Here is a 27,140-nt window from a genome sequence, read left to right as displayed (position 1 = left end):
GTTGGTTAATTTTTTGTTTTCATTTCAGTTGGAGGAGTTATCAAGGTATGAGAAATGCTAACATCCATAACTGTTGAATAATTTGCTAAGTTAGCATAACTTCAATTTTTATAGAATGCTGCTGGTGAACGGGGCAGTTTACCTTATTGATCATTTGAAAAGGCAGTATTTTTTTATGCTGTATGAAACTGAAATTAATACATAACAGCCATTTTGCACACCATTTTGCAGTATGTGCACCCATGAATTTTGTAGGTCTGTATTACTATAATTAATTATACATACAGTTCYTCACTCTCCACTCTTCCATTCATTCACTGTAATGGAGTCAGTGTTTTTCCATAGCAGGCTGCAATTTTCCTTTTATCCWCTTTCCTAAGGTCAGTGGCCTCTCTAAATTTGACATCACTCAGTAGAGATGTCCATATGTTTTCATAGAAATTTTTATGTGGGATTTGAAGTTGACTCTGTTCCTGACCTGTTGCAAGAATCTGTTTTACAACCTATCAAACAGAAATATTAGGTGAAGAGCAAGCAGATGGGTGATCTGCTGAGGGCAAGTGAGCTGGTCAAATTCATGTAGCAGCTGCTGCTCTTGCTTGATATGCTATGGTTAATAGGTGTAAAATAAAATTTAAATAATTAAGTTGTTATAGGTTTGAAGCTGCCACCAGTTTTCCATGCTTTCATGGATATATGAAAAGGAATTTTCCTGGGTTTAGCTCTGGCAGGCAGTATTGCTCTGTGAAATGACATCTTCATTCCTTCTCCTGGTTGGTTTTAGTTACGAGGGGCACAGAGCTGAGGAGACTGGTAGGAGGAAGGTGCTAAAAAAGTGTTCAATASCACCCCAAAAAGGAGAAAAAAAATCCCAAGCAGCAAGAGTTGAGACATAAGGGGAAAAAGAAGAAAGAATAAAGGRTAGAACAAATATTACAGTTGAATATTTTGAAGTCAGGGAGAGGTGAAACGAGAGGAAAATCTTCCTTGTGGCCTTTTAGAATACATGGCGTGCATGGAAAACAGTGCCTGATGTTCAACAAAAAATGCTCGATGCATTCAGGTGAGTGTTAAATGGAGCACCAGGAGACCAAGCATAATTTGGTAGCATTTCAGATGGGAGTGGGGAGATTTGGGAGCCACCAAGGTGATAGAGTGCCTGGGTTTGAAAACAAGCACGCAATGAGTGGGTTTAGCAGCTGCAGTGCCACAAAGAACATAAGTTGGTTAATAGCTGTGAAAACGATATGAAAAACTATTTTATATCAAGGATGCTGAAAATCTGCATTCATTCCTTTCCAAAAGCATTAATAATTTCTTCCCTCCCCCAAGACTTCCCAACATTCTCAGTTTTTTGAAGGGAACTTATTTACCATGTGAGCTGGTGCTGCTGTAGAGAGGGACAGATGAGGATGAGAATTTAAATATGGATTTAAAATCTGTCTAGCCTTGAAAAATGAACATCCAGGGCTGCGTGCAACCCTTCTATTCCCGCACTCTGACATTTGTCTTTTGTTCTTTGTTTTATGAATATTAATTTCTAGACTGCTTCATCTATAAAATAATATATTCAGTGGGTGATAGCCAGCCTGCACAAGCACCCAGTGAATGGAACATTGATGCAGTGGTAAGGTTGGTTTATCTTAGGTGGAAGCCTTCCATTGCCACAAATTCAAGCACGTAAAGGCTTTCACGTGCTCACTTTCTACATCCTGTTAAGRGAAGGGAAATTTTGGCACTCATATGATGTGACAGGGAACTCAGCAGCAGTAATTTGTTGTTATTTTTTAGCACATCAGAGGGTAACATCCCAGCTGGTCAGAGTCCTCCTAGAGGTGGGATGGTCCTGTGGGGTCATGCTGGTTTAAGATAGCCACAAATATTTGGCTAACAAATGTTCCAATGCTACAGCCATTAGTTTGGTGTTTTCTTGAGTATGTCAACTGCCTCTTACTTTAAAAAGGAATGGGTCTCTTTTTCTATAGGAAAGGTAGACAGGGTGCTTCCCAGGAAATTCATCTTCTAGGCAGTAGTTCCAAGTTGTCTGAGCCTCTTGTGTAGTGCAGTGGCACAAAATGGACATGTAAAATTTAGATGCACCAAGTATTTCAATCCATCAGGGAAGTGTTCACACTGTCATGGTGTAAGAGATGCTGGGAATGCTTGTGTGGAGTTTTGGGTATACTTCTGGTCACCAGAATGTTAAAGACAACTTGATTCAGAGTCAAGTAAACACATGAGAAGAGCTTTTGAAATGATCTGGGGAATAAAAAATTATCTTATGTCAGGTGACTGAATGCTTTTAGCTTTTTTTAGTCTACCCAAAAAGAGTCTGAGTTGGGACATGAATGCTGTCTATAAATATTTCACAGTTGAGGAATAGACAACCAAGGGGGAGGAGAATTTATTTTGAACTAAGGACTGTACTGAAATAAGAGTAAATGGGTAAAAATCCCATTAGTTGGTTTGCTATTTTGAGAATGCTGTAAACCACCAAAAAGAGGGACTTTTATTGGGGCACTTTCCTGAAAAGAGTATGAAGGGTTTAAGTGCCTACTTTGAAATTGCTCATRAGGGAAGTAGCTGATGTATGATATAATTTGGTTATCTGATAATAAAGGGTAAACCAAAGAGGTCTCTTTTGGGTTATTCTGTATCCTGGTGAGGCTGGAGACTTCGTCTAACTCCAAAAATGGAGGAAGTGTGAGTAATAGAGAGGGTGGACTAACTAATACATTTTTAGAATATTCCATTTGTAATGATGGTGCATGACTAGATCTTCACAGGAATACAGAGCTCTAATTTTTGAAAATTGATGTAAAGTGTTAAGACCTTGCATAAGGTAGAATTGCTTTGTATTTGTACTAGCTGATGAATGTCTTGTCTCCTGCAATGACTTTCCTCATTTTGAGTTTAGAAAAAAGCTCAAGAGAGTGAAGTCTTTTGGAAATAACTCCGTCCTATCCAGCTAAGCCTCTGCAGGTTCCCCCCAGGCCCCATCAGGTCTTTGCTGATGGGTTTTTTGTTTTGTTTTGTGATGCCTAATTCAGAACAACTCAATGAATAACTAAAGCATGAACGGGCATTTAAATTGGAACTTGCAGTTGGACAGAAATATACAGGCAAGATCTGTATCAAACAGCAGAAAGCATATCAAATATCATAAAACATCCTTAATCAGATGCTTTAGCTCCTTACTGCTATGGTAGAGCTTCTTAAGAGAGATTACAAAATGCTGTTATCTGCCTGCTTGGCAACCTCTAGAAACAGTGTTATAATTTTTACTCTTAGGAGCAAATAGCTCTTCCCTTCTGCAACCCTCAAGTTTCTGAAATTTTTTYAAGCCTGAAAAGGCTCTTCAAGTCTCAGGATAAGTAGTTAAGAGCCAAAAAGGGATAATCCTGCAAGGTGCCTTCAGCACCACAATGTTAGAGATAAGGAATTCTGCAGTGTTGTGGCTGAAATTCTTAATMGATAAAACTGGAAAATAAATATATAAGGCTAGAAACAAAGCATCTTTTTGTACATCCTAATCCCGTTTTAAATAAGGGAATGGGAAAACAGTCTTCAGACAAAAAAAAAAAAAGAATAAGAAAGAGAGAAAAAATGTGCATACAGATCTGTCTGTTGTAGACAGAGGGAACAAGGCATCTGCTAGCATCTCAGATATAAATAGAGTGGGAAAGGTAATGGCAAATCTCCCATTGCCTTAAATGAAGCCAGGATTTCATCCTTTTTTTGGAGCACAGTTTTAGGTTGTTGAAGTTTGGGAGTGTTTCTGTTAGTTTTGAAGTCTAGACTTAGAGGCAGTTTTGTCAGGATTTTAGAAACAATGGCCCATGGTCAGCAGTGGAAGCCCACACATCCTCGTTGTTCAAGGTGAGAAAATTCTGTTAGACAAAAATATTACCTATTTTTAACCTACAAAATTATTTGGTGCCATTTCTCACTGTTGGGTTGCCAAATCCAGGGCCCTAAAAATGGGAACATGAGTTAGGCAGTCCATTCCCACTTATTTCAGGAGTGATGATGATGTTTGGCTTCAGTATGTACCTCGTCCATTAGTTACTGCGCCCTCTCCAACCCCCTTCTGCTCCTCTCTGTGTTCTTATATTAGGTGTAATGGTGAGTTTCCAGGAGTGTGAGCTCCTTAGGGTTTTGGTTTTTTTAGGTTTTTTTTAGGTTTTGTTTTTATTTTTAGTTTGCTATGTTTAAAATATATTGGTGAGGAAAAAAAAAAATCAAGTTTCCAGAATGGTAACTAAGTGTGAAAGTAATGAACGTTAGTGGCCTGCGTCGTCTTTGTTCGTCTGCGCTGCATGTAATGATTCCTAATTCAGCCTTAATTACACAATCCCATACAGCTTTTTCCATTACACCTCTGCCTTGTTCATTGAACAGATTGGATAGTGCTCAATTAATGAGCAGCTATTCAATATCTTATATTCTTCTCGTTGCTCCATGTATGGTCCTGTGCCTTCGCTGCTGATTGCTATTCATCCCTTGCTCAGAATACATAATTACTCATTTCTTACAAAGCTTTTTTTTGCGGTGCTTTCACTAATATCCAAGTGCTTCACAAGTATTGTTTAATTTATGAGATGAGTGGTTATTACCCCTGTTTTACAGTTGAGGAGAYAAGGCACAGATTAGGCTCAGATATACCCACTGATTTGGGGTTCATGATTTATGATATTTATGACCTCAGGGGCAGAAGTACTTGGCATTTTATAGCACTTAGTATGTCTAAAGTGCAGTTTCCATTGATTTTACCTACATCTRTGGTCACTTAAACCACTGCAAATCAGGCTCTGGATCACAAGGTGGATATTCAGGAAACAGGGAGGATAATTAGTGTTTTTTCTGTAAAGTCAGTCCATAGCATAGGAGATGCCAGTTCTCCAGGGCACCATTCAACTGCCTGAGGCATTGGCTTTCTCTTTTCTTTCCCTCTTTCTCTCTTAAAAAAAAAGTCTCTGTAWAATCCTTTGTGAACTTTGTTCTCAGTAGCATGTGAATATGGACTCCAAGGGCAAGAGTCCTTTTGACTTCAGTCCTGATTCATCCTAATCACCATCTCGTTGTCCCTAGGATAAGCTAGAAGTCTGGCAAGGCAGGAGCAATGGTGTAGAAGTAAGACAATGTAGTGAGAGAGATGGAGAGTTAGATCAGATTTCAGGTTTTGAGGTCTTGGGAAGTCTGAGATTTCCTACTTGTTCAGCAGCAGCAGCCGGAGCAAGGTTCCTGGGATGTGGTCATGTACAGGAAACATGGATGATGGTGGTGCTTACTAGAAAAACTGCTTGCAGATCAGCATGACAAGGTTCTTGACCCATTTTACTGAAATGAATTTGGGAAAGATGTAATGTAGCTGTTGTTCTAGTCCATGCTGATATTTGCATTAGTGGGAGCTCCTCAGGGCAACCTGTTTGACCATCCTCCTCATTGAAAAAAAAATTTATTCTTTCTCAAAGACAGAAGTGACACCTGCATCCTTCTTAGTCTTCCTAACAGATTTTTTTTCTGATTTATTAAATCATAACTTTAAAAAAAKGTCCATCTCCAGATTTTCTTCAATGGTAATGCCAGATGATGAGTAATAAGAGCAAAAAGCTGTAATGGAGTTACTGCTTTGGGCAGGAGGCTTTTATGTTTAATGAAACTACTCAATGCCTCCCGCATGGAAAAGAATGTCTGAAGAAATTTAAAAGGACTAAATAAATGCCTCAGAAATAAATGTGGAAAGGTTATGTTTTAGAAATTTATTCTAGAGTTTCAGAACGTAGGCTGACAAGTCACAGGGTGAGAAAAATGCCAAAATGGGAATAGTTTCTGCAATAGAAAGACAGATACATTATTTTAAAACACAATGTGATGTCCATATTACAGAAAAAGACTGTAATGGTGGTTATAAAGAAAACTATGCTTCTTTGAAACTTCTGGTACTGYTCTTGCAAGACACCAACAAAAACCACTGTCATTTGCATGTTACTGAATATTCTGGTAAATATTTTGAATCTTTTTTTATTCTTGCAATTTAACGTTTCACACTTTTTCTAGAAAAAATTGTCATTGCTTTCAACATGAAGGCATTAGTATCAGATTTTTACATYTCATTTCATTTGCCTTTAATTCTTGATTCTTGCTGAAAACCATATCCAGAACAGTGACATTTTCCCTGCTCATTTCCCATTCATGATGTATTTGCATTCATTTCAGCTACCAAGAAGGAGAAGTAGAGCATATTTCTCTCATTTGTACCCTGCCTGTTTATTTTACTTGCTCTGGAAATCAGTTTATGGTGCCCTCCAGGACAAAGGAAGACTGGACTTGATGTTTGGAAGTCACTGTTGTACAACYTCCCATAGCAAATAACCAATGTGATTCTGTGTGTTGGAAGGGGACATATGGACAACAATTCTGACACTGTCACAGCAGCCAGTCTTATTCCAGAGCAGGGAGAGGGATGGGATTAAAAAAGGTGACGTTGCTTCCCCAGGGAGAGGCTCRATGATGCTGTGTGTGGGAGAACCGAGCTGGAAGGTTTCCTTACAGGAACAATTCAAACTGCTGTTTGAAGGTTTACAAACCTTTTGCATGCTCTGCACAAGTTCTCTGATAAGCCTCTGCTTGATTAGGCTGGAACAGCTTTTTTAATTTAAAGCTAATGCCTGTAGGGAAGAAGTGCRATAGTTCTGTACTTTCAGAACTTGGGCATTTATGCAAGTTTTCTATAAGCATTTTAGGAATCTAACTATATCATTCCATTTCTGAAAGGACATTTTTTGTCTAGGGTATTTAGCTGTAGATGAGTATTATTATATGTATTTCACAGACTCGTGCTCGGGTTTTTTTTCTACGAATAATTATATATTTGGAGCTAAGCATTCAATTATTTATTCATCCATTTTACCACGTGGACTCAGCAAATGGACTTGTGTTAGCCTATACACCATATCATGCATGCAAATTCCACTCTTAACAATACTGCTYGAAATTATGTAAGTGATAGGTGCTAATTTTCTCTGATACAACAGAATGATAATGATGGACTATTGGGAAAAAATAATAATAAGTACTTCTTAGGTTGTGTGCACTGGCATACTAAACTATTCATAAAATTTWAAAAAAAGGAATGAAAAGACACTAACCTACTTTAAAAATGATGCCTTTTACTTGCAGTCTTTTTAGTAATAACAGGAAGAGAGTATTCCTACAGTGTTAGCACCCTGTTCCTGAAACTATCAGGTTGTACACTCATTTCTTTTGGGGGAGGGTGGTTGTTAATGACTTCATATGCAAKATGTACACAGCCAGGCAGTTGAATTCTGGATGTTCAAGTGGTTTATACAGCCCTGAGAACTACGAGTGATATTTCCCATTCCATACTTCTGCACTGTCATCATGCAGGTAACTGTGCTGAATGTAGGGCAGCAGGCAGTCTGTCAAGTACACTATATTTTAATGCAGCAACATTGCAGATGGCTTTTTAAAATAAATTAGGGTGCTGGAAAATAGTTCAAGCACTTTGACACACTGGTTACCCCAAGCTGCATCTTTTCTTGCTTCCCTTGTCTTTCGTAAAGGAGTCCATTTCCATGTAAGAAGTTTAGAAAKAATACCTAGCAATTATTCCATGTTAATTATTCATTTCAAAGTAGGAAGAGGAAATATGGCAAGGATGAGATCTTTCACTGGCTGTTTAATAATAAAAGATCCTTTGTGGAAAGCTATGAAAAAATGAAGGACATAAAAGCACAAGCAAAACACATGTATTAGAACATGCTAAAAGAGTTCTGTGATGAGACAAAAGAGGGCTGAGCAGCAGAGGGGGTTTGAACAGCATTTGGGTAAATTTGCTTACTTGAGCATCCCTTTTTCCATTGAGTTAGAAAATGTTCCAGAAATAGAAATCTGAAGGACAGTATCATCTTTCCRAAATTCATTTCAGCCCTTCCTATTGCCATTCTCACACTTGCTGTATTTTCTATTACCATTCCACGAAGAATGTGAGAAAGTCCTTGTTACTGTCACCACTCTCTGTGTCCTTGAAGCCTTCAGTGACAAGCTCACGATGCAAGAGCACCTGTTTCCCACAAGGAATAAGGTAGGAAATGCTGTCTGTGCTTCTACAGCCCAAGGTGCCCACCTAGATTGTGCCAGGAAAGGACGCTCTGAAGTATTGCCAGATAATGCAAGCGGGGCTAATCCAAAATCCATATGCAAGTGCATCGTGGGGATTATGCAATCCTTAATCTTAAAATCAGTATGCCTGTGACTTTCTTGGAGGCTTCACTTCAAATGAAGGTTGTCAACAGAAGAAGTGAGGGAAATCCTTAGAATTAAATTATTTCCATCCAGTTGTGGGACAAATGTAAGATTWCAGCTGAAATCAGAAACAAAGGTTTAGGAAAAGAGGGGAGAAGGGCCTCTGGCATTCAGCAAGGGACACAGAGCAGGCCACAGCAAAAACATTTCTCCCGTTCCAGACAAGGAGGTCACGCCTTACAAGGGGACTTGCCAAGACTAATAAAGGAAKATTAAATTTAAAGAGGAAGATACTTGTTCAGAAGAAAGCCCTGGTGCTCAGGCCCATCGTGCCTTTGTCACAGACAGAGCTGCCATGGGCATTTTTAGCTTGTGCCCTTCTGCTGTGCTTTTGCCATTTACTCTGTGTGCTTCCTCAGCTCTCTGGCTCTGACAGGAGAAGGGTTTACGAGCAGCAAATTTGGGAATGTGAGGAATACGTGTGACAGCCAGGCCTGAGGGACATTGGGGTCATATGGTGAGCCTGTGAAGGGCTACAGTGGCAAACCTGTCTGCAGAGGAGGGCGTTCAGGAAGGCTTTTGGGAACAGGGGTCTAAACAGGGCCAGTCCCTGGTGCAGCAGCTATCCTGGAGCATGTTTGGTGGGCTGCTGAAGTTGAGCTGTTGCTTTTCTTTCCCCCTCCTTTTCTCCTGGACTTTCCCTCAGTTAATATTCACAGTGCAGGCATTATGATCAAACCATGATTCACCATTTGATCAAATTTATTGGATGTYTCCATTTTCATTAATCAGCCTGTCAGGGTTTGRGRTTTTTTGGGGAGTTTTTTGGGKTTTTTTCCCCTGGTATGTAAACATAGTGTACCTTTCGTTTCCTGGGAACCCTTGACCTCAGCAGAAGYGTGGTTTCTCCGTGCTCGATTAGCTGGGTTAATTCCATTTTGCACAACTCTAACTAATGGCCATTTCCAACTGCCAGAAGCCTGCCGTGGGTTTCTCCTCGTGCCTGACCCTGTTGGGGAGCAGCGCATTAATCAGCGCTCTCTGTCACGGTTTATTGCTTAAAGATGGGGGTTAACTGACCACTTCCTTTGGAATAATGAAAAACAGAGGTCAGCAATCACTGGCTGAGCAGAGAGAGGAGCTCTTCCCACTCGTAATCCGACTCGTTCGTCCTCGGGCAGCGACAAACGTGTCCGCTCCACCACTTCAGCGGGAACGCTTATCTTTGAAATTCATCTTAATTATACATCAATCCCTGTCACGTGTTCGCCCAATTGAAACAATCAAAACCACTGAGCCAGTTACCTAATTAAAGTCAGGSTAATCATATTTGTGGAGAACACRGTTGGCGCTGGCAAAGCCTGCTCCRGGAGGGTGCTCCCGCAAGGTGTRGATGCGGCTCTGCAGCTCCCCAGGCCAAACATTTTGATGATGGCTCAGTAATCCACGTCCCTTCTGAGCTCTGCAGTTCCTTCCAGTTTTACTCCACAGAAACTGCTGGAGTAACTCTTTCTTGCAGGTGCTGATGGGTGCTGGGTCKCAAATTCATGCTGGAGGATGCCTTGAGTTTTCTTTTACTCCAGTCTGTAGTTTTGCCACTCGTTGTGGTTTGTGCAGGCAAATCCTGTACATGGGATGCCACATGACTGCTGGGGTGGGTGGCCTTGCTGGACAGTGCAAGGTGGGCAGAAGTTACTCACTGCCTRTATGGGCTGGGCAGGGAATATGTCCTGGGAGAGACAGCCCACGTTTGTGTTCSCCCCTCAGCTGTGGGGTGTGCTTGCCTCTGCCTCCCAGTCTCGACTGCATGGCTGTAAGGTATGGGAGCAGCTCCTCTGCTCTTAAAACCTCATTTCCTCTTCCTACAAAGTTTTAGAAAAGCTGAGATTGTAAATTACAAAGCAGGAGCTGTTATCATTTCCTAAAGTTTTGTTTTTGCCGAAGGGGGACAGTGAAATGGGATGTGGGTGGGATGTCCATCCCTCGGTGCAGCCCTCCTCTGCTGCAGCAGCACATGGCAGGGCACCGTGAGGCCACGCAGGTGTCTGTCAGCAGTGACCTGGGGGCCAAACAGTGTTTCTAGGGGACATTTCTGCATCTGTAAGTTTTTATGGCTGTCATTAGCTGTTTTCCCTATGCTTACAGAGAGTAGCAGAAGGTGGCATCAGGCGGTTTTGGGCTCACCCCTGAGACAGGCTCAGCAAGTTATTTCAATTCCCAGGGGCCCTGAAAGCTTGTAAGCAGAGCTGGGAGCATGGGCACCTGCTCCAGCTGCCTCTCATGGAGACCTGTGCCCCGAGCAGGGGTACAGACCCCAAGGTCTGCCTCCTTGGAAAGCAGCCTCTTAAAAATGCTGAACACTCAGGAAAATGGAGTTGTGGGAGTGACAGGTCAGGCTCAGTGCATTAATAGACATTTATTTTTTGCCTTACTCTTTGCTTCCCTTCGCTTTTGCAACCTGTGCCTCGTTCCTCTTCCCTCCAAGCTGTTCCCCTGCTGCATCTTGAGAGTGTGATGGGGATTTTCTGCATGCAGTCCCTGTGCCAAAGCATTGCCTGGCACATGGAAGAGATGGCTGGAGCACAAGCTCAGCTCAGACCCTCTGCCCTGGTCCATGCTCTTTGCAGAAGGGAGCCTGGGAGGTTGGCAGCCAACCTCCACCAAAACCTTTGCAAATCACATCACGTACAAACTGCAACTTTTCAGTATTTTATACTGTGATCCGTTATAATTTTAAGTGATAATGTATGAGATGGCAAAAGGCACATCTGTGGTATCAGAGCAGTGATGCTTCAAAGGGTCTGTCTCAAAGTGTGAAGGCTCTTGAGCTTCTCAAATATGTCTGTGAAAAATGTAACACGGGAGAAAACCAACATGTTCCTCCCTACCCTTATTCACAAACTTACTTTGCACTAAGCTCGGTGCTTCTAGCTGATACATTCTTATACTCGCAAAATAAAATTCAGCCTCGGGCTGACACACAGCATGGAGAATTTCAGCCCTAACTGCTAATGTGTSGTAAAGTTATAAGCAATAGAAAATGAGGTCTTAAAATGAGAAGTGTCAGGCAACCTTAACTATATGTAGACCTACCATATTCACTGATGATAATTTGGTTTYTGACAGATTTCATCCAATTTGCAGATTCATTTTGACATATACTATACAGAGAAAGGGGAGAAAAGAGTCCCTGGAGTAGGACTCTCAGGCTTATAGGTATGACTTTATAAGTAGTGAAAGCAATGATCAACCACACAGTCATTTTACCTTCTGCCAAACCTTTAAAACTGTGCTGCAGAAATGTCCATTAAAAAAAAAAATCATAAGTTAAAATCAAGGCACCGGTGCAATGAAGCTGAGATGTTGATTTTGTGCCTGTTCTTATCTCATTCCGTAAGTCTAAATGTAAGTTGCAGAAACACGTTGAATTAATAAAAATATTGCAGAAGTGGTAGGTTAAAGCTTTCATTGCTTGCATAAATGAAAGCCCAGGCTAGCCTGCTATTCCTGTATGCATAACCAGCACAGTTTTAGCAACRAATGCTGACTTTCCAGTAAACATTGCAGACTTCTATTTTGTTTCATTTATGAATGAAGAATCTGCCCWGGGTGTTTCTCCTGAGTAGAACTATGAACTTTGCTTATTTGGAGCATCAAGAYGTGATTTTAAGCCCAAGCCAGGTGAAGGAGTTTGGGGTGGGGTKTGAGGGTACAGGGCTACCTATAGGATAACATTTCTGGACTCACATACTGGTGTAGGGGCTTGGGAATCCTATATGCCCAAACAAGGCTGTTGGACTGGAATATTGCATAGGGGTTCTATAGAAGTGCATCTCAGCAGGCTTGCTTGCAGGCTGCCTGCAGCTGGACTTGGCTGTWTTTTGGTTAGTTTTTTGTGTGGTTGGTTGTTTTGAGGGGTTTTTTTTCCAGATCATATGCAAAACCTGTGTGAATGGTAATAGCTCGTTCCCTGGATCAGGCTCTGGCAGTCGCTACATGACTTTTAAAGTGTCTTTCAGCAGAGCCCTGCTGACAGCTCAACAGTTACATAAAATGCTGCCTTCCTAAAAATCACTTCACAGCAATGTCAGTGTGTGAGGAGCTGGATTAATCCAGTTACTTTCCTGCTGGGATATAATTTGTCATTTTGCAGAACCGTTCCACCTGGCTTAYACAGTCTGGGGTAAAAAATGTTTGCTTAGTTGGGTCTCTTCACCTGGACAGGGTAATTTGGTGCTGTATATATTTGCGGCAAAGGCTTGTGTAGGTGGGTAAAACTGTTTTTATTGGACAGTCCTATTGTTTTACAGAAGATAAACTTTAGATGTGAATGACCCTTTTCATTATTAGCAGTAAAACGTGAAATTTCAAGCAATGCAATCTCCATCTTTCATGGTAGCTCATTTAGTCGTAATTAATTCCTGGGAGGATTTTGCTGGTATGTAGCCTAATTTTTTTTTCCCCTTCCTTAATCTTATTCTCTTCATCAGGTCAAAAATCTTTGTGTACTCTGTATTCTTAAAGCTAGGCACATGCCTAGGTGCCCAAGGCAAAAGGGCTTAAGGCACGTGACTGGGGACTGGAACCAGGCTGTTATCATTTCCCGTCTCTAATTATCAGAGAAGTTAYGGGCGGGTAAAGGGCCACTTTAAATTTTCTTGGTAAATCAGTCCCTCCGGCTTCTAATCATTTCCGTTCCACTTCTCTGGACTTCCTCCAGTTTGTTTATATCTTCCAGTAATGAAGTGCCTGAACTGCATGCAATATTCCAGGTGTGGCTGCGAAAGAAATGCGTGAAGAGAGCGCTGCGATGCCAGCCTGCCCCACTGTGTAATGCTCCCAGCAGAAAGAGATAGGGGTCTCTCTGGCAGTTGTTTCTCCTCTGACATGTTGATTCTTACATCCAGATTATCCTCCTATTCCTAGGTCTCTTTTTGCCTCAAATTTTGCCTTGTTACTATGCCTTGATAACTCTTCATTTTGGATTTCTCCCTTGGTACATGCAGTAGCATTTTTTCCAGATGCAATTTCGTTGCTTGTTTCCTATCTTTGCTTCCAATTTCACTACACCCTTTTGTATTATTTTTCTGTCCATACTTGTGCTGGCAGCTCCTCCTCCTTTCTCCCTACTTCAGTGACGTTCCTCTGATGCTTCACAGGATATCTTCACAGTGTGATAAACTCTGAATTTGGCAGTCACTTATCCTCAGTAGGAATTTGGTGTAGAAATTCTGAATGCCAGAGTTGGTGTAGGGTCTTTTCATCACATATATCTTGCCAGATAGTAACAATGAACTGGATTCTAGATTTCTTGCTTACTGTATAAACAGTTTTTTCAGGTGAGGAGTAGGGGTAGAGAGAGGTTAGTGGATAAGGAGTGTGGTGGATAAAATGAACCAGGCATTGTGCATCAGTGAATAAACAAACTGCATTTGCTGCATGAGTGCATCTCCCAGTGGTGTTTCCATGTTTGTGTACTTCACCCTTTAAAGGAAGCATTCCTGACCTGCTGGGTGGCTCAGCATCTTCAGGGACCATTACCTTGGAATTGTGAGGGGTARGGATGCTCCTGGAGGCCAGAGGAGTGTGCTATGCCCAGGAGGGAGCTGACAACCAGCACTGCATTTTTCTGCAAAGCAAAAGTGGATTTCTTACACTGATGGCCTAATTTCCCATTTTACTCGGTGTAGGCATCTGAACTTGGCTAAATGGAGTTTCTTTGGTTGCATCAGCACAAGTATAGGGACATCTTTCTGCACCAGCTTCTCCAGGCTTGGAGGAGCTGAAATGGCAGAGCAAATCAGGCTCTGGTTATCTTTTTGTAGGTCTCTACTCCCTTTCAAAAATGAGTTCACTTCCACACTTTCTCTTGTCTACTTTAACTTTGGTCTTCTGGTTAACTAAAAGTCCAGCTGTCTCTTTAGAAACCCCTCAAAAACCAGCAACCACCAATCCTTCCACATAACTTTTTAATTATTTCTGCATGTGAGTTTTGGCTGTGCTCCAGTGTTGAAATCATTATGCTGTTTCAGAGTGTAAATAAGTGGGACTGGATTAATAAATTGTATGAAACATGGTGCCACACTTCATTATAATCCACTTATCAGAGTGGAAAAACCTTTTAGTACATAAAGTGCATCTGCTTTTAATTTTCACATTTTGATCTTTTCTTTGTGTGTTTTCAGACACAAGTGTACATTTTCAGGGAGGCTTTTAATGCTGGCAGTTTCAAAGTTACTTCTGAGGATGGCAAAACAGAGCCTGGCAAATTTGGGATGTATAAGGAAAAGCATAGGACTGKATTATCCTCCCATAACTATAATCTGGGGTATGATACATCACAAGGATATCTGGCATAAGTAGAGGGCAGATTTGTCTGTTTTTTTAATTAGTGACCATTTTAAAATTTCCATTTTCTTAATGCAGATTTTGTCATTTTTACTTAGAAAGCATGTTTCAGTCAAGTGGATTTTGCCTTCAGCCACTATCATTTTTCCATGATGAAGCAATTGCTCTTGATGCCAGCAGTGAAACCCACCTTTTCCAGAGTACAGAAATTTGTTGTGAGCCACGTGGAATTGTGATTAGACTCAAACCATGGCTTTGCACTAAGGGACCACCACCCTCACCATCCCTATAGTCCCTGACTTCTCCTGCAAGCCTTAGCTCTGAAGCTGCTCCTGWAGAGATTGGACTCTTACCCTGGCTGAACTCTGTCACTTTAATGAGAAAATTGCTGTATTTTATGAAGGTTAATCCAAAGTGKTTTTGTGCTGTTGATTCACTTCTTGTAAGCAATGACATTTCATTTCATGTGAGTTTGTATTAAATGGCAACTTGCAGGAGACTAAAATGAATTCAATCTGCTTAGTATTACCAGAATCAATCAATCTGCTTAGTATTACCAGAATTCTAATTATGAAAAATAAACTGCAACTCTAAAAAAAATCTGTGTTAGAGCCTGCCCCTTGGTGAAGTTAAATGGGAATAAACTAAAGGCATTTTTTATTTTGTTTTTCTTAAATGAGCTGAATGCGAGGGGTGAGGATGCATACCRTGGAGGAGCATCAACCCTAATCCAGGGGTGAATTCTGGAGGCAAATCCTATATTAAAGATTAAAAAATCTTTAGTTTTCATTGAGTAAAGCAATTTTTGAAATAAAAATTACAGCAATTAGGCAGAATTGAAAGYAGAATCAAGTAATTAGATTTATGCCTGTTATGATGCATTTACACCCCAAGATAATTATTTTTCTATTGTTCTATGCCTCTTCTTTCAGTTTTGTTCTCAGTGGCCGCCATCATTGGGGCTGAAATTTGACAYATTCAGTTTTACCTGAATATCCATTCCCTTACAGCAAAAGAAAAAGTCTGATCCCTTCAAGATGTCACTCTGGCATAAGAATTATGTGTGTGAAAAGTTTTGTGTGCTTTAAAAAAAAAAAAAAGGCTTGTTTGCTTTTAACTCCCCGTGGCAACTTTATATGTGTTGAAAATGTCAGAGGCAGGGCAAGTCATCCATGGCTTTAGCTGTTCAAGACTTAGGATGATTCCAGTGTGAAAGGTCAACCCTTCAGATATTTCAGTGGCAAAGCAAATTGCAATTCCTACCAAAAAGGTGCAAAAAGGAAGGCATGGATCCAGGCACTCAAAGTGGTGGCTGTCATGGAAAGGAAAGCTTTTTTATCTCTTTTTTTTTTATCTCTTAGAGGTCATTCTGGTTCTGGTGCCATGGCCAAGGTGTCAGATCCAATGTGCCTGGCTGAAAGGAGCTGGGGGGGGATTTTCTTGTGGGATGAGCTCCAGTAGAACTTGGGGTGATTAGGCAAAGCTTTGGTTCATCAGTGTTTTTGCTGCTCTGTGATGCTTTGCTCAGCCTSTTGAGGTCAGATGAGTAAGCAAAGGGTGAAGTGTTTGTTTTCAGGTGCCATTTAGGGGTTCTGTGAGCAAGGACTGGAGGGGACTGGAAATTCTGCAGCCACTTTGGGGAGTGGTACTTGGAAAGACCTGCTCATCCAATTAAASATGGAAATAGAAATCTTCTTAATTCGTGTAATATCCTTTCTACTACTGAATTTACACTTTTTTTTTTCGGTTGTTATAGTATTTTACCATTAAACATACTGTGAAATTTCATTATAATTGTCAGATCTTCTTTCTACTATCCCCTAATCTTCTTTCTTATTTCTTCAGATTTATCTGGGTAGCAGAGAGCTGAGGTTCCTGATAAAGACAAACAAATGGAGAGAGTAAAAGAAGAAAATAAATAGGGAGACAAGTACATAGTTCAAAGGGTAAAACAGACTCCTTCTCCAAAAGTCAGCAAACAAATGCAGAGAACTTTTAAGTTCACTTTGGTGACCATCTGATATTATTTTGGTCAACATTTCTGTGTTTGGGATCTCAAGAGATTGTGCTAAAGGCTCTKTTGTGATGGTATTGCTTGCAGCCTTTAAAAGAAAATTATTACTGACCAGGGTTCTGTCAACGTATGTGCTAGCAGTATTTTAAATTGTTGCTATTATACATAGAAATATTCATTATTATAAATTTAGCATATTTCCAGACTGAGCTGTAGTAAACTGTACATGAAAAATGCAAGAGAAAAATATGCTTTGAAGATAATGTGTCATTCACACAGAATAAAATTTGTGATCTGCTGAGCATGCTAAATGCAAGAACACAGCAGACTTGAACATCAAAATGTTTGCAAAAACCAAAGGGCAGCTAGTTTTAAAAACAAAAAAACTAACAACATTTTCACTGAGATCAAGAGTTGGGGAAAGTTTTACTTTGTGAAACAAACAGCCTATTTTTCTAATAATATATTTTATAAGTAGCACATCTTATTGAAGGAGTCGGCCTAGAATTGCAGATTTTAAAATGGAGGTGCAAACCACAGAATTAATGCTGAGCATCTTGATTTTTCTGTCTGTCCTGTGAAAAGTTCTCTCTTCATTATTACTGCAAAGAGAGTTTGATACATTAATATATGAGCAGGATGRTGGGGCAGACACAGCAGTTCAGAAGAATAAAGATTGTTACAAGCTTCATGTGCACTTGCAAATAACAAATGTTTTTATATAGGTGAATATTTTCATTAGTGTTCACTGACTAATCATGGCTSAGGGAGCCAGAGCCATTGAGAAATCCTTACATTACCAACTCGTGCTCCATATTCCAGAATGCTCCCCCCACACCCTCTCAAACATTCCCTTAAATGAACTTGATATTTCACACAAATCTTATTTTACACTGTGTGCTTCCTGAAATCCAGTTGTAACAGGGAGCTATTTGTAGAGCGGGATACTACATCGTGTATGTCAGTGTAGTAGATTGGCTGACCACTTTRTATCAGCAAAAAATGAAAGAGCATTTCGTTCGCAATTTTAAGATTTTTGCATGATACTTATTTTTAAAAGACTTCCCAGACCTTTTGGACCATTCCTTGTACATTGAGATTTTCCATTAAAGTGCCTGGAAATCTGTAATATGTCAAGAATGCCTTATCAGATTTGTAGCATGGGAAAGCAGAAGTAGCCATCATGCATGTAACATGATTCCTTGTAAATCTATCTCTGCAGATAACAGCATCTAGAGACTTTTAAAATATTCAGTTAAAATTTAAACCAAACTAAAAATTTGGAAACTTGCTGCGAGAGAAAATGYTGTAAAGTATTAGATGTGTGATTTTGTCAAAACAACATCATCTAAAGCTCTAATTCTCACTCTCTGTACCACTGTATCCATTATAATCTAAAATCGAGATCAATTGAGCTGAAAACTAGTTTTGAAACAGAAACAAAATTATKTCACTCGATAACAGGATTATTTTGGTATTTGTAGATATTTTTCCTTGGCTTTTGTCCTAAACAGATTTCCAGCGCTGCGTGATTTCACTGAATCGGAAATGCTTTGYGAAGATCGAGTCCTTTTCCTTTTCCTCTTCTGTGCTGACATCATTCAGCCTGTCTTTGACCACATGAAAAGGGAATTATCTCACAGTCCGTCATGTGGCTGCCTTCAGACTTGCAGCCAGCAGAACTGAAAGCTTGCTTAGCTGCCCTGGATTTCGGAAGGGCTCGGCTGTGCTCTGTGACCAAATGCTGATGGGCTGGTTGGGATGAGCCCTGCCTTTTGTGRAGATGGCAGTGGGAGCCCTGGGGGTGGCTTCAGGACCAGTTTGGGGCGTATCTGGTGTTGGTGGCTCAGCCTGTCTGAATTACAAGATGGCTGGAGCACCACACACAGGCTTGGAGGGGATTTCCCAATTCTGCAGTGTGTTTGAAGCGTGGCATAAAAAAATGTGCGTGTGGACCTTAAATATGAAGCGTTGACAAATACTTTTGTGCTCACTTGTCTTGCTGTCATGAGCAGGTTTCATCCCTGCTGGATGGTTTCTCCTGCAGAAAATAGTCGCCTCTTTTGGGCTACATCCCRTGCTCCCTTGCCAAATTTCCTGCCTCTCCTTGATCCCTCTCATCRGTGCCCTTTCAGTCTGCTTAAAATAGTGAGTGAGAATCATTTTTATAACTTCTCGTCTCCTTTGCCAGGATCACCAGACCATTCCAATTGTTTTTGTTAGCCTGGTCTCAGCCCAGTGTGGAAGCTTCCAGAGAACGTGAGGGAGCTCGAGACAGTCTCCATGTTAAAACTGGCAGAGCATTGGAGTCTCTGTTCTGAGGGGCATGTGGGGGGTGAATAAATGGCAACTTGAAAAGTWTTGCATATAAAGCATCTGGGGACACACAGCCCTCCTGGCTCCACTTCCAGAAAAAAAAGGGGAATCAGCTTTATATCTGCAGTCACCATTGGGGGAAGCTCTGGTAGTTCATCTGTGAGCACCAGCTCATGGGATGTGCCCATGCTCTTAAAAAACCCTTGCTGGGTGTTGTAGACCCTGCAGAGAAAATGCTGCTCTTGATATTTCAGTTTTTATCCCCTGCCACCAGCAATTTTAATACACTTTGTTTTGGAATATTAAATCAGATGTACCCATACATTTAACTGCAGTGCAAATGTGCCCTGTGAAATCACATTTATTGGTTGAACAGAGGAAATAGTACATTTAGAAGATAAGTGAGAAGACTGGAGAAAGAGATACTGAAAGGGGTAAAAGTCTTGAGGATGAAAGTAGGTTAAAAAAAATGGTTGGAAAACAAATTTTATTGAAGGAAGGAAAAAGGAGGGGGCCATAGAAAGTAAGGAGACATAGAAAAAATATCATTAAAATGGCAGATAAAAAATAATCCAGTAATATAAAAGGGTAGAGAAAGTGAAAGATATCTTGGGATCTAGAAGTAGCAGAAGGTAATTTAGAATGAGAAKCAGGCAGGAAATATCCCAGATGTGATGAATATTTTGCCAAAGTCAAAACAAATTTTAATTAAGCCTCTAATTTATTATAAAGGAGGGAAAGCTCTAAATTCTCATTTCAGGGAAGGATTTAGATGATACCTATGCTATAAGCACGCCATAATAATGTTAATAATAGACCAATATTGTCATCTTGTCAGATACTGCCTTGGTCTGCAGCTGAAAAGCCTGTTGTCTGGGAATGCTGGGGGCTGTGGAGTAATTAGGGAGATAAACCCTGAATTTTGAGGAACTTTGAGATTCTGTATCTAAAATACAAACCCTGAGCATTCACGATATGAAATGCAGTGGCGCTATTCGTGTCTAACTCATGTACCATGGCCGTGGCATTTATCAGCTTATTCTGCGCTACACATAAATCCCAGCACGAAGGAATCAAGTTTATTAGTTTGCCGTGGTCAGACTGGWCTGGTTTAAACAGAGCTGAGGAAGTTAATTATCCAATGTCTCAGGTGGGTCTAGCAATGAGTAACCAGTTATGGAGAGAGGGACTGGAGCTGTGCTGGGGGGACAGGTCCTGCCGGAGCGAGCGGATGGATGGCYGGCTGGGAGGGACTGCCCTAATCTCTTTCCCAGGTTGTTCGAACCAGTTCAAGAGCAGTAAAACAAGGTTATGTAATTGACATGTGATGTAGCCTAAAATAGTGACTGCAAACATAGGCTGCTGTTGCTGGGCAGTTGTCAACTGCTTTAAAAAAAAAAAAAAAAACACAACCCAAACCAAAAAGAAGCGCCCTCAACTGTGTAACGAATGGACATTTGAAATGAAAATGCAGTCCTAATTTCCGTTGACTAGCAGCCCTTTTTTTTTTTATTTTATTGTACGAAATAGGGGGTTTGCAAATACTGATATTTGAAAAGAGATTYGTCATCGTTCTTATCGTGCTGATCTATTTGAGAGTACCTGCCTGCTGCAGATGGTGAAATGAAAACCTCAGGTATACGCAGTTTGTCCCTTGATAGTGYGATACGACTCCTGTCAAACAGGAAATCCTTTCCTGTATATGCAAAATCATTGTAGCAAGCCCTAGCAGTAATTTTATTTGTATACTGGCTGTCACAAGGTAGAAATAGTTCATTTTTATTAATTTGAGGTGCTTATGTGGATACAAAGACAACATCGGTTTCCCAAAATCTGTGAGGGTTTTGGAGCTGTTTGAAAGGAGCACATCACATAGGCCGGGGAGCATGACTGAGAGTTTGGGATGTGCACAATTTGTGCTTCCTTGCTGTAGGAGGCAAAGCCCTTCGTTAGGGCTATAGCAGCAAGCAGAAGAACCTGCTGTTGAGTTCTGTTTGCTGAGCAGGTATTCCTGAGGTGAGAGACTGCCCTTAGAAAATCCTGATGATTTTCTGCAGCGTGTTTGCTTTGTCTTTGGCAGGGAAGGCTTGGGGCTCAGGTTGGAGGGGATGGACTGGGCTTGTGCAGTCTAACAAGCTGGTGGGCAAAGGGAAGGGACAGTGTTCAGAAATGGATGTTATTTATTCCATAAGACTTTTATATGTATCACTGCTGCTGTGGCAATAATCTCCCCAGTTGGGAAGTGTTACAGAAAGTAAGCATTTATTCCAGCCCAGAAGCTGTAAAAGRGATCCTAGCTCTTACATGCAGATCTGCAAGGCAGGGCTGGAGGTGGCTTCCAGCGCCTCTCTCAAACCCTGGAAGAAGGCTTGGCATTCTGGCAGCCTGCAGGGAGAAGACAACTTTGCCTGCAATTTTCTGAGTCAAAGTATTAATTCTCATTGTGGAGGAAGACGGAAAATTGGGACACTTTTATATGCATTTTGATGTGCCTCAGTGAGACACTATTTTAAAAGCTCAGGTTCTTTTTTTTTTCAAACTACTTCTGCTGCATTTGGTGCTCAGCTGCCGCTCTTGCTTTCTCACTTTGCTGTCCTTTTGCAAGGCTTCTTCAACCACGGGACCCAAGGCACGTTCCCGTTTCTGACGTTGAACCCGGAGTGGATTTTGAACTTTTTCATTGCCTTTCCCAGTGGATGTGGCAGTGAGTGTGTAGGAGAGGAATAAAGAGAGTTGTCTGGCCAGGTAAAAGCAGGAAGAACATGTGGAAGGCAGCGGTGCCCCAGGAGAGGAGCCGCTCGTTGGTGACACAAGCGAGTGTGAGTCAGTGGCCTAATGCCATTGCCAAAAGCCAGCTCTGGTCCACGATTGCATTAGCAGGAATGATGTTAGCATGATCTGTGTGTGCAAGATGCAGGAAATAACCATTTTATTGGCCTCAATGGYGAAACTCAGCGAGAAAAATGCACCCTGTTTCAGGAAAAGGGCCGGAGGAGAATAGGAGGAATTGACGGCAGATTTGGAAAACATGATCTGTGAGGAAGGATGGAGAGAGCTGGATTTGTTTAGCCCAGCAGAGAGATGGGGAACACAAATCTTGTGTTTGGCAGGAGATTGTTGTAAGGAGGTGGTGATCTATTACTCTGAATGTCTATGGGGGGAGTTTGAATGTATCTTCCAGTYGCAGAATATTCCCATTTGGGTGAAATGCAAAGGGAAGAAGCTTGACTTCAAGAGTGGCTAATCACTGGCCTAATCACACAGGGCTTGTAGGGAAGTTGCAGGATATCTTTCCTTAGAAGATTTTAATACAAATAGAAAGAAAACTAAAAACYTTCCTGAACTGTTAAGCTAGTCTTATCATGCTTCCATGAGTGGGCTTGAATTAAACAAGGATCCTCTTCCAGCACTACGCTTTTCTCCTTACAAAATTTAACACTTGATCATAGTAGTTGCTATTTTAACAAGAGAGCAGGAATGTGGAATACTTGTTAATGACTTGCAGTTCCTGACTTAGACTCTGAAAAACTGGGGGGAAAAAATCATTTTTAGGAGGAAGATAAAACATGTGGAATGTTACAGAAATTTCTGTAATTTTCTAATTTTGCCCTAGACGGGAACAGAAATAATACTGGCAAGAAATACCTACATCTTGTTCCTTTTGCAGCATTACCTGTGTGGAAGTGGAGTGCTCTGCACACATACATGAGTTCATCTTAGCAAGTCATGTTTGGGACTGGTGCCTCAATCATTGTAGTGGATTTTTAAAAGGGGGAAAGGCACAACTTGTGCTGTAGACTCATTTTGGCAGTAATTTATTGGCCAAATAAGAACAGCTTTTTCTACTCCCCTTCTTTACTGCTGAATTTTGCTTATTCAGGAAAACTGAGTAAGAGAGAAGAGAGAATTTCATGAATACTTCCTTTTTGTTTTCTTTTGCAAGCCTATAAAAGCAGGGAATTGAGAGTCTTTGGAGGTGAGGGAGTTGAAAACATTAAAATGTATTTTTGTGTGCATGTGGTTGTGTCATTCTGTGGTATGTAGYGGCACAATAACCTGGAAAGTGCAGACTTCAATATTCCTCTAGCTCTACTGCTAAGAGAAAAAAAATCTATCTCTTATTACTGTGTAACTGTGTGGTACCTATTAGTTATTTATTTTGAACAGGAAAATTTTGCTCACATCTTTTGTGTCTCCATATTTCAGACGGAACAGGAATTAGCTGGTTTAAGTGCACTTAATGATAGCATAAGTAAAAATTACTTTCATCTTAATGCATTTAGCACATGGGAGATGAGAATTCAATATCTGCTCTGTCACTTTCCWGCCCACTTGTGGGTGATTGAACGGGATAAAAAAAAAACAACTGGATTAAGCGAAACACAAACTGCACAGGGCAGATCGATACATCTCTTGAAAGAGTTGGAGATCTCACACCACAAAAACATCAGCCTCTCTTCAGATGGCCTCCATCACCTCGTTGAGGTCCTGAGGAGCCCTGAAGGTCTTGAGAGCCCTGCATCAATTTCAGATATGTCGGGTTTTGGGTTGATTCTGAAGCTGAGGGACCTTAGAGAGGYACAGTTGGGACACACTGATTCATTAGAGGTGGTTTTGCTTTGCTGACTTACTTTACAAATTTGSTTTCATTTGAAATGTACCATATTTTATTGCTTGTAAAACTGAAGTGTTTTTTTTTCATTACAGATGTTAACTGAAAATACTGTTCATTATTATTTTATAGCTGTACTCTTCATGGAGGATTTGCTGGAATGTTGATCTATTCTGTTTTGTTTTTTTTAAGGGTTTTCAATTTACTTCCATTAATGTAACCTTTATGACAGCTATGTTGTTTTAGGGTTTTTTGAAATTAAAAAAAAGAGAAGATGATGTTTGCTGTTTGGAAAGACCTTTGCCTTGCTTACTAAAAAAGCAAGTTACAGATTTTGTACCATACATGAGTACTCAGAAATGCATGATTCAAAAATTGATGAACCTTCACTAAGTCATGTTTTTTTGAAAGTATTTGATCTAGAGTAGATAGGTCAGAAAGCAATAATTGCAGGCTACCTAAACTATTTAAAGGGTGTTTTATGGAATATTCAGCTGTTGTGGGAATATTTCTCATGAAGCCACATTGTGACAGTGTTGGAATCAAAGACTTCCACAACATTTAAAAATGCAACCCAAGTAATTGTCCTGGAGTGCATAAATAGCAACTTCTTTATTAAACCCATTAGATTTTTAATTTTAGTGAAAATTTTTGTCTTACCAGGTATACATTTTTTTTAGCACAAACTGCCTTCAGGGTAGTTCTGCAATGGGGTTCATTTTGCAGTGTTGGAGCTGACTTGTCTTATTAATAGCCTGCACCCGCCTGTGGAAGCCTAAAAATGGTATTGCAGTAGTCTGATGTACAAAGGACATTGTATGAGTACTGAGCAAGTGTACCTGCATTCCTGGCAGAAAATAACCATTTTTCCCTTCTCCCCACAAAAAAAGGGATGGTATGCCAGTATTTGTAAGGAAATATAAAGCACCTTTATGCTTTATATCATAATTTTAAATGCTTTTGTTTTCTCCTTTTGTGTTACTTTCATGCTGTCTGTGTGATAGTTCTTTAGGGTATGTGCTCAAGTCAGTTCAGAGCAAAAATATAAAAAGRAATTAAGTTGACTTTTCTCTTTTTGTGTCTGTTTTTGCATAGATCACATCATAACATAAATATTGTGTGATACACGTGTTTTCATTATGTGATTAACTGAGAACTTTATCTTTTTTTGTTGTTGTTGTTTAGTAGTCCTTGAAGGCCAGCTGACAGATAATGGTGCTGTCACTGTATTGTATAACTTGATTTTATGCCTGATGTAACTTGTTTTGCTGAAGTTTTCTTCTTTTTCATCTATGTCACAATGCTAAAGTCCCTTAATAAAACCCTTATTTGCCCATCTTCTTGTTMTTTAAACTTCTAAAGCATTATCTAAATGATCACAGTTTTGTGATACTACAGTAATATTGTAAGTTACTCAAATGAGATTGGTTTTCTTTGTGTGAGGTGCTCAGTGAAGAGATTCAAGAAACATCCCAGATTTCAGCTCGGTGTCTGAACAGGATACCTTGGGAGGCTGAAATGAAGACAGGTGCAGAGACAGAAAATGACTTAGCTGAAGTTTTRGGGCAAATTCCCAAAAGAGCCCAAAGCATAAGCCAGGTCTCCTGTATCTCATGAACATTCTCTTTGTTTTTCCCTGGGAAGCATATGAGTATTGTGGAAAATGGCTTGGCAAACATATTTTATACATCTTGTCCTCTTATGGAGCTGCATGTCCATCTCCTCTCCCTGTGCATCAGCCCCTGCCCATTCCAGTGCAGTTCTGCTCCTGAGTTCTTCCTGAGCTTCCCCTCCTCTCCCACAGCTGCTGCTGCCTTTGGTTGTTGGCATCAACTTTCACATTATTTGCACATCTCTTGTGTCTCTGTACATTTGTTGTGGCCACCCCAGATCCCTGTGTGCCACCTCTGGATCAAGGTGGCTAAAATAATCCTCTCCTCTCCTTCTGCAGTCACACTACACCAACCCCTCATGGCTGCCTTTGTTCTTCCACATCAAATTCAAGCACCAGGTTTTGGAAAGGCCATGTGGTAGTGCCCTTGCCTGACACACTGGATCCATTTGCTCTGCCTGTGTTCCTCCCATGGAGCAAAATGCCTTTTGAGTCTCCCAAGTTCTCAAAAGCTCTCAAAACCAGCCTTCTTCCCTGGTTGTCATGTATTTCCTTTCTGCATTAAATACCTGCTGCCTCTTCAGCAGTGCTTCTGTGTGGCTTTACAGAAATGAAATAATAGTTGTGATTTAAGCCTGGTTGAACTAGTTGAAGAGTGTGGTGTGCATTGGGAAAGGGAACCTCTGCTGTGCATTTCTGCTTTATATCCTGAACTTCTGGAGCATGAGAATGTACCCAAACTTAAAGCTGTCAGACTGCTCTGTGATACAGCACACCTAAGAAGATCTGAAAAAGCTCAAACCAATTTCTTGTTTCCCACTAGAAGAAAAATTCCAATCCTGTTTAGGGAATAAAAAAAAAAAAAAGAAAGTAATGAGATCTCTCTCTTGAGAGTGACACCAAAACTCTTTCCCAAATTAAAAAGAAGAGATGCTCATAATAAAGGCCCATTACAACTCACCAAGATCACTGGCAAAGGGTAAAGAATGGAATTTAAAATGTCTTCATTAATAAGAATCTCAAAATGAGTGCAGAACAGCAGAGAAGAACAAATTGGAATTATGTAAATACATCTTCTAATGGTGCATTTTATTTTTTGTTCATTCAGGCCAGCACAATTACCTGTGTGCGGGAAGGAACGACTGTATAATTGATAAGATTCGGAGGAAGAACTGCCCAGCCTGTCGATTACAGAAATGTCTGCAAGCTGGAATGAATTTAGGAGGTAAGCAGAATATTAATAGTTTGGTCTCTTAATTTGATTAGGTGAAAATATTGGAAATGTGCAGACTTTTTATAGTTCTGGCAACTGCATAATCTCAAAAGTGTTAAGGTGGGATTATCCTGAAGAAGTGCCTAATAGCTGATAAAATCTATTGTCATTCTAAATTGGGGTTTGGAGATACTTATTTTATGGCACAGAAAAAAGGAAAAGTGGGTGTTTTCTGATGACAGTAATTTTTGTAGAGTACCATAAGCTAAAAATGTYAAGGTTTCAAGTATTGCATGGGGTTGGGGTTTTTTTTTGTGATGAGCATTCTCTGGAATACTGGAAAACATGTTACAGTATCATGAAGGCAAATTCACATGCCTCTCAAACTTCCTTGTTGCTTATTCAGCATTTATATTGATTTATTTCTGTGACTGTAAGGATGCGCAGTAATTTTGATGATGTTGCTGCATTGTTCATATACCAACAACAACAAGGCAAAATGTTTTCTTMTAAATTATCAAAAGCATACTGAAAACAGTATGATAACAAAATTTTTAATGGTTTTTTTTTTCTGTTGTTTTAATTCTTCTGGGGTAATGTCGACACATTTCTGGATGTGCTTTAGTGGTTGTCCAGTCTCAAGGCATGATCTGAGCAAATGCTATTACAAATGCCTTCCTCCCACCACTCCTATGTTTATGACATTGTCTGTGAACAGGAGTTTGGATACTGCTGCGGGTCTTTCCTGTGATGCACA

General features: G+C 40.4%; 1 protein-coding gene across 3 annotated transcripts in view; it reads left to right on the top strand.

Annotated features, from left to right (window-relative positions):
* The window catches only part of NR3C2 (nuclear receptor subfamily 3 group C member 2), a 188,166-nt gene that overhangs the window by 113,461 nt on the left and 47,565 nt on the right, over positions 1-27,140 (top strand). For all 3 annotated transcript variants that reach the window (XM_057369178.1, XM_057369177.1, XM_057369179.1), the window contains one exon: positions 26,279-26,395. In XM_057369178.1, coding sequence (XP_057225161.1) covers positions 26,279-26,395 — 117 coding nt within the window. The remainder of the gene's footprint in view (positions 1-26,278; positions 26,396-27,140) is intronic.

Source organism: Malurus melanocephalus, unplaced genomic scaffold, assembly GCF_030028575.1.
Source record: "Malurus melanocephalus ecotype Western Australia unplaced genomic scaffold, MMel_1.1 scaffold_105, whole genome shotgun sequence".
Lineage (NCBI taxonomy): Eukaryota > Metazoa > Chordata > Aves > Passeriformes > Maluridae > Malurus > Malurus melanocephalus.
Note: the sequence above shows the minus strand (reverse complement) of the source record. Positions and strands in the feature narration are given on the sequence as shown.